This window comes from Anabrus simplex, chromosome 2 (genome assembly GCF_040414725.1).
Source record: "Anabrus simplex isolate iqAnaSimp1 chromosome 2, ASM4041472v1, whole genome shotgun sequence".
Taxonomy (NCBI): Eukaryota; Metazoa; Arthropoda; class Insecta; order Orthoptera; family Tettigoniidae; genus Anabrus; species Anabrus simplex.
Window position 1 is genome coordinate 324,215,848 of NC_090266.1, and position 13,560 is coordinate 324,229,407.

At 39.7% G+C, this 13,560-nt stretch overlaps 1 protein-coding gene across 1 annotated transcript in view; it reads right to left on the reverse strand.

The window, feature by feature from the left end:
- The window catches only part of Arf4 (ADP-ribosylation factor 2), a 98,584-nt gene extending 88,804 nt beyond the window's left edge, over window positions 1-9,780 (reverse strand). Inside the window, exon 1 of the mRNA XM_067140679.2 lies at window positions 9,505-9,780. Coding sequence (XP_066996780.1) covers window positions 9,505-9,571 — 67 coding nt within the window. The 5' untranslated portion in view covers window positions 9,572-9,780. The remainder of the gene's footprint in view (window positions 1-9,504) is intronic.
- Between the last annotated feature and the right edge of the window lie 3,780 nt (window positions 9,781-13,560).

Sequence of the window (13,560 nt, forward strand, 5' to 3'; positions counted from 1 at the left end):
TGGGGGACAGGTGTCCCAGGACTTAAATTAAGATATCATTAAATATTTTTTCAGGAATAGAGAAAAACCATACACTCTCGCTTTCAGTACTAGGATTCAAACTTCAGTATTAATTAGGCCAAATGAGCCCGAAGGGAAGGAGTTCTGAGAGAGGAGTACATTAAAACTACAAGAAAAAGTGTAAATTAATAAATTACAGAAAGTTACTGAAGAAAAATTATTTTAATTTCCTTATAAGATTGAACGAGCATTGCTAATGTATACAATTACACCTTGCTACACTTGGATACTGCCATATGGGTGCAGCAATATACCGGTAAGCTAGGGAAAACAAAAAAATAAAGGCATTTGGTTTCACATTCATTTTTTCAGTTGGAAAGTAACATTTTTGGAATAAGTTTTCAGTTAGAAAGTTACATTTTTGAAATAAGAACAACAACTCACATTTAGGAAACATTACAAGCAAAAAAAGGGAAAAAATTAATGAATCAGTCCTGGGGTTCTAGCCTACACTAGATACCACCTAATGAAAATAATGTTTTCGTTATCTATGCTTCCCATGAAGTCCATCTACAGGTCTAGGCCTAGCTGAACTTCTGTACAGGGTCGTTAAGGAATACGGTACTCACAGGAAAGAAACTTAGTCCTTAATGATTATAATCAAATTTTGTTAAGTGGGATTTTTATAGAAAAAATCCTACTCGAATAAGTGTTGAGGGGAAACAAGACACATATACTAAAGATGAACTGTGTTCCAAAGAATACCTCTATCTTACTTAAAGCTTCACAACAAGAAAATAGGTTAGGATATCAAATGACATTATTGGTCAAATATATGTCATATAAACAAACATATCAGGAAGACTATAATAATAATAATAATAATAATAATAATAATAATAATAATAATAATAATAATAATAATAATAATAATAATGCAATATTTCAAAAGCTTAATGAGTATTTTGTGAATCTACATCTACCATACACAATGACCAAAATTCAACAAGATTTTAGGGTACTGTTTAGATGTTATTTGCTAAGAAGTCTATACCATTACTGAATAACTGTACTGAATGCTACAGTAAGGAGGTACTGTCCGCACACTTTATCTTGATGCATTTGTGTACGGGGTGAGGAGTAAGGGGGGAGCTGTCCCGGTATCGATAGTGCTGCCTGGTGCTGCCAACTGAATGAAAATGAAATCTAAATTGAATCGAGAATATGATCGATCGATATGAAATTTCTAAACCGTTATCATCTTAAGCCAACAACTATGTCACATACACATTATATAACATTATAAAACATATCTCTCGATGCGAATCTTGTTCCTAGCATGAATTCTATACTTTGACTTTTATGTGTAAACAACAACAGTACCAGTATGTAAAGTTTACGCCAGATGTCGCACAACGAAGCTTAAGCGATTCATAGTTTGTGTTTCAAAGGTTGCCAGTATGAATCTCGAAGATCGCCGAGGTCGACCGATTCAGCACTAGGATGTAAATGCACCAAGATAAAGTGTGCGGATAGTATACAGGATTCCATTTTTTTATGAGAGTACATACACCCACAAATCTGACTGATCAAACCTCACACCAAAAAAATTAATAGAAATAAAGCCAACAAACTTAAAATCCTATCATAATTTATAACTTACATTTCCATGTTGACGTTTGCCTTATATAACAGGAATCAATCAAGTGATGTTCCACCATTCAACACTTTATATAATATGTAACATTTATTAAATGAAGTGCACCTCCAGCTTTCCTAGTGGCAGGGTAACAAGAGTGAGGAATATGAGAACATCCACCTTTTACGACTACTGTCCCATACAACCATGGCCATACAGTCATTTAAATTTTTACCTTCAAAAACATCAACAGTGACATTTTCAAAATACAGCAGCTGTTACATAACAACGAAGGATGTTCCCCAACTCCTCGGCAAACCGCCTTAACTGCAAATTGCCTTAACACCGGCACTTTCACAGGATTGTCAATTTCGACAAGTTTTTTATTTTTCATTGATTCAACTACGAATGTATGAACATTTTTTAACACGTGTTTTTATATCTGCAGCAACAACATAAGAACTTTATAACATTCCTCAACTTCAAGTTTTTTATATTATTTATAACTCTACTCAACATTGTACAAACACACTCCAATTATTTGTGACCTGGACCCTAGGACATTCTTTAAATTTTAACAGGTTTTTATGACATAACCCATGTCAACCATTTTAAGTGTGTTTTAAGACAGATTTCATGTTGAATGGGTGTTAATACCCTTTTGATTTATTTGCTTTGAACTGATGATGATTAATTTAATAAAAGTTACATATATAAAGTGTTGAATGGTCAAACCACCCTCGATTGATTCCTCTAAAACCAAGTTCAATGTTATGTACAACTGTAGTAATGGTACAACACTAGATCTGCGAGAGACAGCTGTGACGTGAACAGAGGAAGATACTCCGTTGTTCTTAGCAGCTTACCGAGATCATCTGATAATGCTACCAACTGTTATGTAAACATAAGTTCCGAGGTAACGATAAGAAGTATTCCACCACTAGTTATGTAACACCACATATGCCGAGCAAAGCGAGGTACATGGGGTTAGACTTTGTTTCGGTGTATGTGTTTATATTAATTTATCACCATTGGTTTAGGAGATTATCATTGCGGCACAGTGGTAAAATCTATGCTCTTTGCCGATGACATTGTAGTTTGGGGAGATAATGTAAAGAAAGTACAGATACAAGTTGATTTATGGAATGAGATAAGAAATTTTGGAATGAAGATTAGTACTGCGAAAAGCAAGGCTTTGATCATGACGAGAGATAACAGAAAATCCGGGGAGTGATAAAAATAGGAAATGAACCTAATGAAGTAGTGAAAATTTTGAAATATTTAGGCAGCATGATGTCATTGTCACAAGATGGAAATTTGGATGGAGAAACTGCAAGTTTCTACCAGTGTGTGAGAGACATTGTATGGAACAAAGATGTGCCAATGAAGTGCAAGAAGGTTTTATAGTCATCCCATTATAAACCTATACTGACCTATGCTTCAGCAGCCTGGACGTTGACTAAGCAGAACCAAAGTAAGATAGAAGCAGCGGAAATTAGGTTCTTGAGGAGCGTACAGAGAAAGACAAGACAAGATAGAATACGAAATGAGGAAATAAGGAGAAGCGTGGGAGTGTGTAAATTTCAAGAAGAGATTGATATAACAAAGCTAAAATGGTTTGGACACATGATGAGCATGCGAGGAGAGAGAATACCAAAGAGAACATTCATGGATACAGAGACTAGAAAGAGGCCTAGGGGACGGCCTAGAATGAGATGGAGCTCTGTTGTGGACTGTATTGCAAATAGAGTCGTCGATAGCAATAAAGTACTAGAAGAGGAATGGTGGAAAGACTGAGTAAGGTGGAGGGCTTTGGTACACCACCCTACCCACAGAGAATCTGGAAAAATGAATGGATGAAGAAGAGAAGAGAAAGAGTTGGTATGACATTTTTTTTCAAGTTGCTTTATGTCGCACCAACACAGATAGCTCTTACGGCAACGATTGACAGGAAAGGGCTAGGAGTGGGAAGGAAGCGGCCGTGGCCTTAATTAAGGTGTGCCTGGTGTGAAAATGGGAAACCACGGAAAACCATCTTCAGGGCTGCCGACAATGGGATTCGAACCCACTATCTCCCGAACACTGGCCGCTATGAAGCGACTGGAGCTATCGAGCTCTATCTAGTTAAGTATCTGTAGAGCCCTGCACAGATATCCGTGAAATTAATGTCTTGGTGGATGCAAACTGTATAGCAGTGCGGATAATTTTGCCGATAACTTCTAAATAATGAAATTTATTAATTTTCACTCAGATACACTATGGTTAGGTGACCCTTGGCCGTGGCATGGGAGAATGGTGATATATAAAGAGCCCTGAGACTATAAAGCCATAAATCTGCCTGCCCGCAACTAATGGAAGGAACAAAGGCCAATACATCGTTAATTGTCACAAGAGAAAATCCCTCATAAACCATTTTTGCCCGTGAGATATTAAAATAACTATATAACATTTTATTTTTCATAAATACATTCATAGGGAGGAAGTGCAATGGCAGGAACAGCCATCGCTTCGTTGCCTTGCTTCATTTGCCTTCTATGTTGCTCTGGTACAAGCATCTGAGACTGTGGGGAGGGGGGGGTCCGGTGCCAGGTATCAAGCCTATTAAGAGATCTATCCGTTTCAATACCTAGAGTGTAATATACTGTAGGTAAATATTGACAATATCTGCGGATAACCATAAACCGGATGCAGATAATATTTTGTACATCCGCACAGGGCTCCAAGTATCTGTACTCAATTATGGGAGTGATTTCTTATTAAAAAATTTCAGCCAAAAGCAGCTTTCCTTCACCTAACTAATATGGAAAATGTCCTCGGTTTTATGTTTTACGATAATAAAAAGATACCATTTTGTGCAGGTTGCATGTGTGTTTTTAGGCTGTAAATCAGTGCGTACTTGTCTTGTGTTGAGTGAGTGGTATGTGATTAATTAGCCTACTTATGCGATTTCTTTCTTTTAACATTAATACCGTGATTTCTTTTGCAGAGATATCTTTTACAGTATTTATTTGTTGCGTGTGTTTTTCAGCCTTTATATCGGTGTAGAGGCACAATTGTATTCTGTTGAATGAGTGTTATGTGATTAGCCTACGTGTGTGATTTCTTTCTTTTAACATTAATAGTGATAATCAATAGCGATTTGTGTTACAGGCGAGAACGTCCATAAAAATAAGCAGGGAGAGATAGTTAGGAAAAAACAAAAACAAACTGTGCTTAACATAATTACCTTTCTCGAAAGAATCCAGATAAAAGTCTCAGCTGGGTGGTTAAAGAAACTGTTGAAGCAACAGACTTTTCTGAGAGGACTGTTTATAAAGTGCGATCAGTAGCCACTACAGGACCTTCGGCTTCTCCGATTAAAACAAGAGAACGCAAAGCACCACGGAAAGACAGCAGGTCAGTCAAGTTCAATGATTTTGTTCGCAGTGGTGTAAGGCGTAAGGTGCAAGAGTTTTCCCTTAAAAACCAACCTCCAACCTTGCAGCAAGTCCTACAGTCTGTGAAGAATGATAAAGACCTCCCCGAGTTCAAAAGAACAACTTTGTATCGTTTGTTGAGAGACATGGGTTTCCAGTACGAAAAGAAAGGGAATTCAGCTCGTTTGATGGAAAGAGAGCACATATCTTGGCGCCACAAGTATCTGTCAACAGTTAAGAAATATCGAGACGAGGGAAGGACCATCTTTTACACTGATGAGTCTGGGTTAACACAGGGCACACTGTTGGGAAAGAATGGACAGATAAGACCATTTCAACTCCACGGGATGCTTTTCTGTTAGGACTCTCTTGCGGTCTCAAGTCACCTACAGGTCATGGTCCACGGTTCACATTAGTTCATGCCGGTAACGAGAACGGGTTCGTGCCAGGGGCAAAGTACGCGTTTTGGTGCAAGAAGAATACCACAGATGCCCACGACGAAATGGATGGTAACTGTTATGAGTATTTTAAAGAACGTCTACTACCGAACCTGCCACCAAACTCTGTCATTGTTCTTGACAATGCCTCCTATCACAGCCGCAAGAAAGAAGCTCTGCTTTCGAAGGCATGGAAAAAAGAGAACCTGCGGTCATGGCGTCGAGAACGTAGTGTAGATGATATAGATGTTCATTCCCATAGGGAATCTGAAATATTTGTCCTGAATGAGTAAATTTATAATACCAATATAAATGGTCCGTTATTGGACATTATAAAATTTTCAGCTAACTCATTCTTGGTTGCCAGCGTTTCGCCCTCGTGTGCTAGGGTGGGCTCATCAGTTGGTACCTAGCACACCTACCAATACGCTGGCTAGTGCATACCGTGGAGGCCACTGCGTAGGCTAATTGGAGCCACCAGCAGTGCCAATGCACTAAGAGACTTTGTCTCATTACAAAAATTGATGCCTGCTTGGCCTTCAGATGATATAGATGTTCATTCCCATACGGAATCTGAAATATTATTTATAATGTCCAATAACGGACCATTTATATTGGTATTATAACGTAGTGTAGTGTATGATGAAGACATGCTGGAAACAGACTTTATGGCCCTCATAAACAGAGTGCCACAGAATCGATGAAATGGCAAGAGAAAATGGTGTGACGGTTCTTCTTTTACCACCATACCATTGTGAGCTGAACACTATTGAACTTGTTTGGGCGCAAGTGAAACACTATGTTGCTATGAACCCCACATTCAAAACAAGGAAGATAGACTCTTCGATGAAGGTTTCCTACGGGTGACTACTGAAAACTGGGCGAACTACGTGAAACACGTGAAAAATATTGAAGCGGACATGTGGAAATCTGATTCGATCTAGGACGAAATGGAGCTCTTCATCATTGCTGTCGGCAGTGAATCTTCGTCCGATTCAAAATGATGGAGCACTTCAGCCTGCAGCGGCAAGGAAGTAACATTCAGTGAGTACCATAAAGTTGTCTAATGGCAGATATTTTACTTTGGTTGTATACTGCATAGTATTTGTGTGTTCTATTATTTTCGTACTGCCGGGCTGAGTGGCTCAGATGGTTAAGGCGCTGGCCTTCTGACCCCAACTTGGCAGGTTCGATCCTGGCTCAGTCCGGTGGTATTTGAAGGTGCTCAAATACGTCAGCCTCGTGTCGGTAGATTTACTGGCACGTAAAAGAACTCCTACGGGACTAATTTCCGGCACCTCGGCGTCTCCGAAAACCGTAAAAGAGAAGTTAGTGGGACGTAAAACAAATAACATTATTATTATTATTTTCGTACTGTACAGAAGGCGTTGCTGAAGATTTTGAAGTTGTGGTGTGCAGCAAAAAGTCATGGCATAACTTGTTCAGATACAAAAATTTGTCATGTGTTGTGCTTGGTTTTGTTATTTAGCTGTTCTTTCTTAAGCGCATTTTAATTACCGCTGTTTTCTTTAAGACTATTGTCTTTTGTTAAGCGATACAACAGCACAGCAGTACCCCGCGTTGCCTGGTGAAATTTAATAGTAATAATTGCTTTACGCCCCATTAACTACTTACGGATTTCGGAGACTCCGAGGTGCCGGAATTTTATCCCGCAGGAGTTCTTTTACCTGCCAGTAAATCTACTGACATGAGACTGAAGTATTTGAGCATCTTCATATAGCACCGGACTGAGCCAGGATTGAACCTGCCAAGTTGGGGTCAGAAGGCCAACGCCTCAACAGTCTGAGCCACTCAGCCCGTTTGTGGAATTTATTAAATGCATCCTTCACCCTTCGAGCCCATAAAAAATATTATGTGTCTACTTACTCTGCCGATTTACCATACACTTCAATGCTGAGGTTTTTTATGTGCCGTAGTTTACCTCTGATTCTGTACAAACTGTACAAACCAAAAATAGCCCCTCTAAACTCCCCGTCCGCTTTAGTACATACAAATTATTTGCAGCTTCGTTTATTCCGCTTGTTATCTTGAAGTGAAATATAGAATTTCGCAGATTTATGTGCTGCCATTTCCCCGTGATTGTATTGCGCAGAGCCATTCGATATAGCAACTCTTGTTGTCATAAGAGCAATACTGTTTCCTTAACGTGGAATGAAGTATTGTTATTCATATAGAAAAATTAAAATAGACCGTCAATCTGAAAAACGTTACTATTTCCTGTGTCCCTATTGCCAGAGCAATTTGCTATAGTCCTGACAAAGTTCACACCATGTGTGGCCATAGGGCTGCCACATTCTGTGAAAATAATGAAACCGTGAAGTTAGAATGTGCCATAACGTGTGCCGGATGTGAATATATTAAGTGTAGAAGGAGTGAAATTCAACACTTTAGCCATACAAATGGTCATGTCACTAGCCAATGGTCTAACCAATCCAGACCAATGGTAATGTCACTAGCCAATACAGTTCTAGGAAATATTAAGAGGCCAGTGGGCTACTTTGTAGCTCTAACCTGGTGGCTTACATGTCCAGACCCCCCTTGCTTGCCCTAAGATCAATGGTCTAACCTGTCCAGACCAATGTTCTTGTCATTAGCCACACCTTAGTTGACAGCCTTCTGTAGCAAATTATGACAGTTATGCCACGTTTGATTTTTAACCTCTCTTTTTCACCCGTGTTAGCAAAGTTTTCTTGGTCACATTTATAAGATTTCACTCCTTAATATGCACTTTATCTCTTATACCATTACTGAGGTTACATCCAATGCAAACAAGTACAGATGTGATTCATATTTCCTAAAGAAGGGAGCAAAATTTTGTCACAATCAACATCTGTCAAATGTCTAATGCCATAATTTCATGGCTACTCAGGGTGGGGAGTCTGCACATTACAAACTGTGCACCGTCCAAGCCATAATACAGACACAAATCAGTAACTATTGATTTATGCCCAACCTGATCTCCCCCTCTTGTTTCTTCATAGCTATTCCATACAGTACTGTAGCATGACTGATTATGTGAACAGAGAAGAAAGTGAAGAACAAATACAACCTGACAAATGCCCTACCCACTCCCAGCCCTAAAAACAAATAGACAATGGATTAAAAACCAGGACATAGCAGCAGAGGGAAAACAATGTGAAGGGGCCTACTTTCAATTTTCTGGAAAATTTAAAATTTCAGGTTAGAAAGCTTTAGAACCGATATATCTCTGCATAAGCTTCATGTCCGATCAGTTCTCCACGCCTATATCTGATTATTACAAACTTAAATCACTTCTTAGGCTACTGTAATGTATGGCTAAACCAATGCTGAGCGAGTTGGCCGTGATGTTAGGATTGCGCAGCTGCGAGGTTGCTGTCAGTCGATAGTGGGTTCGAATCCCACCGCCGGCAGCCTTGAAGATGGTTTTCCGTGGTTTCCCATTTTCACGCCAGGCAAATGGTGTACTTCTGTTAAGGCCACGGCTGCTACCTTCCCATTCCTAGTAGTTTCCCATCCTTCAGTCACCGAAAACATTTGACGTCTTATCTGTGATGTTAAACAAGTACCTAAGCCAATATTAACCAAGTTAAGTATTTATTTTATTAAAAAAACAACAGTAGTCATAAATAAAACAAGAAATGAACGGCACTGACAGAGCTGTCATATAATTCAATCACGAGAAACAAAGGTCAAGTCTGTATTTAAAAAATAGTTTTAAAAAGCCGGGTAAATCTATTAGAGGTTATAATAGTCCATATACTCAACAACAACACCAGACTAAAGCACGCACACACATTCGGATACAGAAATTTACAATACTCAAAACTTCACACACAACATAAAACTGAAGGGTGTGACAAGATAACAAATATCTGAAAATGAAGGAAAATGACGTCTCTACTTCGCCAAGAAAACATTACACAATAGCGACACGAAAACATGAACACTATGAAACTATGCCAAATGATCAAATATGTTTGTACGTAATCGCTACATATCAGAACCTTACCCATCAAAATCCTCATCTGCTTCTTCCCAAACAGTCGCGTCAAAACGCTGGAAAGCGTGAGACCCATGATTAAAGTGACTGATGGGAAATTCACTAAGAGTGAATAATCCTTGGACGAACAGGCGTGTTTCTGCTGTATTAGTAAAGCTACCTACACATGCATCCAAACAGTAGCGCACTAAAACACTATTGCCACGTCAATTACGACAAGTTGGACCAAGGATAACGTACACTAACCAACAACTGCCATTCAATCACCTCATCAAGGAAAAAAAAAAAATTAAAAAAATCCACACGGAATAATAAGCTTCGCCAAAGAACAAGAGGAGCATTGGATGATTACAACGAATTATAGGTGGGCGGTAGAAGGTAGCAATTGACAGTTATGGTTCATGTTGGCACTACTTCAAAAAAAATTAAAGAACGTCACCCGTCAATCAGAACGACCAATTCACTACTTTTATGTCAGATACAATTAAGATTTTATACATATAAGTTCGAATTTAATTTTGTACAGTGCGTATAACCTTTTATATACCTATATAAACATGAGCATTTAAAAAAATGTAATGTTTAAGCGAGCTGCAAAATAAAGATGAACTATTTTCATTTGGTTGTTGTTGGCAATATGGCTAGTATAGTGGTGCCATCTACAACTACCTTACTTCCGCACTGAAGTGTTGCCGCTTGTCTGTCTACACTATAGTAGGGCCCACGAGAGTTGAAGTCTGACAGGTGAGCGGCGAAAGCTGTAACTACGAAGTACGCTGCGTTGTCATAGTTACCTCCATTTGCAGCCTACCACCCTTTCAGACAGGCTGAGTGTTTAATAAAACATGTAGGCCTAGGCCTAATACAATTCATTTACCCTTGACCGGTTCCTAAGCTAGTGTTAATAATTCCAGCATTTAAGACAGAACACGACATTATCTATATATATATAAAAGATTTCATAATCACTAACAAAATCATCAGTTTCTGACAATAACCTCAACAAATGCACATGTTAATCACAGAATAGAATAACACTACCCACATTGATAGTTTTTTTTATTATTTAACTCGGATTGTTAACGGTACCTGTACAATTCAGGAATAAACTACGGTATAATAAACACAATAGGAAGACGATACTTCATCGAGAAAAGAAATCAGTCAGAATATGAACGACAAAAGTGACTGAGAGCAAGCCAATCCACGTGATGATAGCGTCCTAAAATGTTGCAACTCTGTTATCGTTGCCATAGCAACAGACCATTTTCGAGCAGTGTTAGTCAACTTTTTCTCGCAGGTGGCGCTAAAAGTCAGACTTCAACTCTCGTGGGCCCTACTGTAGCACGTAGGGATGGGCTTAGCAGTTATTTTTGATTAACAGTTATAACTGGAGTGGTTACCCAAGAATACTTGTTTACGTTAACGGTTAAAAACAACCTCTAGTGCCGAAATGAGTGGCTGAGACGGTTATGGCGCTGGCCTTTTGACCACAACTTAGCTGGTTAAGTCTGGTGGTATTTGAATACGTCAGCCTCGTGTCGGTAGATTTAATAATAATAGTATAGAATTTCGCACAATGTGCATGGAATAATTAATTTTCACAGAATTTTCTTAGAGAGGAGCCGAGTCGATTACACCATAGTACGTGATATCTGTCACATGGCCGTCCGCATAGTTCACACAGACACTGTATATCTCGTACGTGGAACTTCTTCATGCTACACACTCTATGGCAAGCTATTCCAACTGCGGTGCTCCCACGGCACCGGCCGGCCCCGGCAGCAGCCCCGGTGCTGTGCTATAGCACTGTTGTGGTGGTGGGGGAAGGAGGGGGAAGTGACAGAGGCAGAGCCACAAGTCGTCAAGTCTATGAAAACAATATTATTTATGACAGTTCCGTGAACACACAAACGCACAATTTATTCTGTACGTACTTTGCGTTTGCCTTAATGTACATTTAGCGTTTAAGTCGATTGCTGACATCGTTTTGTGGCAACTAATTTACCAATAATGAGTACAATCGATTTAGTAATAGAAATTCTAAGTACAGCCTCTAAGTCCGCATCAGACAGAGAAGTCCTGGTTCTCCATTTATTTAAATTCAGAATTGAAAACATCGGTTTTTTTTGCAATTTTCAGAGCAACAATAGCCCATAACGTGCTCGAACTGCGCCTTCTGAAGTATTGGGTTCAAGTATCTGTGGGACAGGGAGATAAAATAATTAAAAGCGTTATATTTGTGGGTTCTTTTTTGCAATAGGTCTTATGGCGATGATGGTATAGGAAAAGGCTATGAATGGGAAGGAAGCGGCCGTGGCCTTAATTAAGGAACAGCCCCAACATTTTCTTGGTTTGAAAATGGGAAACCACGGAAAACCATCTTTAGCGCTGCCGACAGTGGGGTTCGAGCCCACTATCTTCCGGATGCAAGTTCACAGCTGAGCGCCCCTAACCGCGCCGACAACTCGCCCGGTGTTTTTTCTTAGCAGCACTCTAAGTCTAATTCTAAACAGTTCTTAATAATACAAAACCAAAAACGAAAACAAATCTCCTAAATTGCATGTAAAACGATTCCTAATGAGTAAGTTATTACGTATCTCTGAAGAACTTAGCAATTTGTTCGGTTATTGCTGCGCCAACAATGTCATCATAGGTGGAAACATGTTTATTGTGATAGTGTCGTCGCACGTTTGAAGACTTTACGCTTAAAATGACATGACAAATTAAACACTGAGCTTTCCCTTCGGTAGTGAGAACAAAATATGAATCCACCCATGAAGGATTAAACGACATTTTTAACGAAGGTGAAACCAACTGCTCCACTGTCTGTTCTATCGAACAGATTCTACTGAGAATGACACACACAGAGAGAAAATGAGAATGAATGTACTGTCTCTTACGCACACATGCACCGGTCACTGCGCGGGGCAGGTGGGGAAGGAGGGGAACGGTGCTGCTGAGTGCAGCGCTGGTGCGCCCCAGCACTAAGTGCTCGAGTTGGAAAGGCCTGCTCTATGGTGAAACCCATGAACCACAAGGCGGGTAACTACATGTCGCAGCTCGTAGTTCGAGTCCATCCAGTCAGTCGACTGTAGTAAGGATGTTAAGGAGAGGGCATATAAGTCTCTGGTAAGACCCCAACTAGAGTATGGTTCCAGTGTATGGGACCCTTACCAGGATTACCTGATTCAAGAACTGGAAAAAATCCAAAGAAAAGCAGCTCGATTTGTTTTGGGTGATTTCCGACAAAAGAGTAGCGTTACAAAAATGTTGCAAAGTTTGGGTTGGGAAGAATTGAGAGAAAGAAGAAGAGCTGCTCGACTAAGTGGTATGTTCCGAGCTGTCAGCGGAGAGATGGCGTGGAATGGCATTAGTAGACGAATAAGTTTGAATGGCGTTTATAAAAGTAGGAAAAATCACAATATGAAGATAAAGTTGGAATTCAAGAGGACAAACTGGGGCAAATATTCATTTATAGGAAGGGGAGTTAGGGATTGGAATAACTTACCAAGGGAGATGTTCAATAAATTTCCAATTTCTTTGAAATCATTTAGGAAAAGGCTAGGAAAGCAACAGATAGGGAATCTGCCACCTGGGCGACTGTCCTAAATGCAGATCAGTATTGATTGATAATCATTGCTTCGGTCGTATAGAAATCGTCCCATGTTTCCTTCCGTTTCTCTTGCAGCTCATGAAACAGTTCTTAATAGGCCTCAGTAGATGGCACATGCAACTGCATGCGAAGCTCTTCAATGTAGTATTCCTGGCGAGCCAGGACATACACCAGGCGGAAATGGGTGAATTTTGATTCATAGCCTTTTTAAAGCACCTTGCTTTGACACTTTCTAATAGTTTCAGGTCTTTCTTCTTTAGGCGGTCCCATATGCATTCCAAAGCATACGTCAAGACTGGTGTCACTTTCAGATTAAATAGGTCCATAGCCGTTTTGAGCGCAAGTTTATTAATATTCCTCACATCACTCATTGAAGGCACTGCGGACGCTACCTTCTCATTTATATGTATGGTAAAGATATCACCATAGGTTTGGAATGTCAGACCCAG